General features: G+C 36.6%; 1 protein-coding gene across 1 annotated transcript; it reads left to right on the top strand.

Annotated features, from left to right (window-relative positions):
• The first annotated feature begins 309 nt into the window (after positions 1-309).
• LOC103328043 (Ran BP2/NZF zinc finger-like superfamily protein) lies at positions 310-2,257 on the top strand. The gene is made up of 4 exons (XM_008230430.3): positions 310-461; positions 852-1,260; positions 1,756-1,852; positions 1,964-2,257. The coding sequence occupies exons 2-3, from the start codon at positions 860-862 to the stop codon at positions 1,829-1,831; spliced, it is 477 nt and encodes a 158-aa protein (XP_008228652.1). The 5' UTR covers positions 310-461; positions 852-859; the 3' UTR covers positions 1,832-1,852; positions 1,964-2,257.

Below are 2,257 nucleotides of genomic sequence, written 5' to 3'. Positions count from 1 at the left end.
GTAATGAAATAAGTTCCAAACTAATCTTAAGAAAGAAGCAAATGTGAAAGTGGGTTACCAGCATGAATAGTAGTATATAGTACTAGTGTGTACATGCATGCATTATTTCTCACGTTAAAAATTATTTCTAAAAAAAAAAAAAAAACCCTAAATTGAAAGAGGGCCAGTAAACAAAGTACATATTCAAAATTCAAAATATCCTCTCTTTGGAATCGTGGAATATCGAGTTCCCCTTCTCTTTTTCTTCCTTTAGATTTCTCTGATTCCATTTATCAAGGTTGCTAATTGAAGAATACGAAAAAGTAGTACACGGCCCTCCATTTATTCCCTTTTTCTGTGGCCTCACTTTGTATATATATAACTACTCCCTGCCTGCATGGCTCATCACTTCACCATTATCCCCTTCTTTCTTCTCCAACTTATCCAATACTGAAGAAGATTGATCCTTACATTTTCTTAAGGTTATTTCTCTTCTCTTCTCTCTCTCTCTCTCTCACAATGCTTTTTCTAACAATTTCTTTCCTTCTGAATCTTGATTTCTGGCTTCTCTTTTGTTTCAATTTAGTTTTATGTATGAATAATGAACATTTTCGATGCATTTAATTTCTTAATTTGTTTAAAGCGAAGTAAGTTCATAATAAATCGTGCTGATATCGTGTTTATGTTTGAAACTAGGTCGCTTTAGGATAAAGTAAGTTATTGATACTAAGGGCTACCACATCTCTCATGCATAGCACTGTAGCTTCCATATAAGAATATCTATAAAAAAAAAAAGCGACTTTATTTTAAATTTCAGAAACTTATTAATTAAAATACCATTTCTGAAACATTTTAAAAATATATTAATGCAGATCAAAAGATGAGCAGGCCAGGAGATTGGAACTGCAGGTCATGCCAGCACCTCAACTTCCAGAGGCGTGACTCATGCCAACGCTGTGGAGATTCCAAGTCCGGCGTTGACTTTGGGGGGTTTGGTGGAAGAGGAGGAGGAGGATCTTCGTTTGGCTTCATGAGTACCGGCTCAGATGTTAGGCCTGGCGACTGGTATTGCGCTGCTGCAAACTGTGGGGCGCACAATTTTGCCAGCCGCTCCAGCTGCTTCAAATGTGGTGCTTTCAAGGATGACTCTGCCGCTGGTGGAGGCGGAGGCGGCTTTGACTCTGACATGCCACGCTCTCGGGGTTTCGGGTTAGGACTTGGTGGCGGTGCTGGCGGCGGTGCCCGACCTGGATGGAAATCTGGAGATTGGATTTGTACCAGGTGATAAATTCAGGAATATGCATATGTTACAATTAATACGTGTAATGTGTTTAGCTACAAATAATTTGGGATATATTTTCAGTATCAACAAAAGTTGGTCCTGGATAATTTGGACACAATCTTGCTTTTGGTTTGGCTACAGCTTGCTTTGTCAAGATGTATATTCAGCTAGTTTAGGTGCTCATTAAATATTGAAAATCTGACCAAAAAATAAAATTGAAAATCTGACCGAAAAAGTACTTACGTACTGAAAATATTCCTATTTCTTTGACTGCTTTTTCAAGTTAAATACTTTACGAATCTGTCTTTTTCTTTTCAAGAATTAAGTAAGTGGGTGGCTTAAAATTAAGATAGGTTAAGAGTTCGATTCATTCTAATATAACTATTTCTTCACACGTATAGAAAGTAGAGTATGGTTCTCGTTTTCCTCCCATTTATATCTATTTGTAACATTCCATCCGTAAACTAATCTCTATCTTCTTTTTTTTGGGACAGGTTGGGGTGCAACGAACACAACTTTGCTAGCAGAATGGAATGTTTTAGATGCAATGCCCCAAGAGACTCATACTAGACAGGATTTAACCAATTTTGGGTAGGTTTTTACGCTGTCATTTGTTGTTCCCAACTAACACCAATGATTTTTAGATCTTGCTCAGTTTCAATATCAATTCACGATCTCATATGTTTATTTATTTTATTGCAGGCATTGCTGATGAGCGAGAGAGACGATATCATCATGACCAGTTTTTCCTTCCCTATTCCTTTGAGTTGCTAGCTCTAGGGTTTTTTCATGGTGAAACATGGCACATAAGAACCCATGTCCACATAAGCTACATATATGCCTAGCATTTTGTTAGGTTTCCCATAAGAATTAAATTAATCAATGTAATTTTGGTGCTTTTTAATTTCCCCATTATTGTCATTTGTGTTAAACCTTTATTTAATTATTGTAATGTGCCTGGTTTCTGAAATGAATGATTCCTTTTTCTTTTCATTA

Source organism: Prunus mume, linkage group LG4 (assembly GCF_029339155.1).
Source record: "Prunus mume cultivar Tortuosa linkage group LG4, ASM2933915v1, whole genome shotgun sequence".
Classification (NCBI taxonomy): Eukaryota; Viridiplantae; Streptophyta; class Magnoliopsida; order Rosales; family Rosaceae; genus Prunus; species Prunus mume.
Note: the sequence above shows the minus strand (reverse complement) of the source record. Positions and strands in the feature narration are given on the sequence as shown.

What these genes read in the sequence shown, in the direction of transcription:
- LOC103328043 (XM_008230430.3), top strand. Translation starts at nt 860, where the DNA reads ATGAGCAGGCCAGGAGATTGGAACTGCAGGTCATGCCAGCACCTCAAC. An exon ending in GGAGATTGGATTTGTACCAG is followed by an intron (nt 1,261 to 1,755) that starts GTGATAAATTCA and finishes TTTTTGGGACAG; the next exon opens with GTTGGGGTGCAACGAACACA.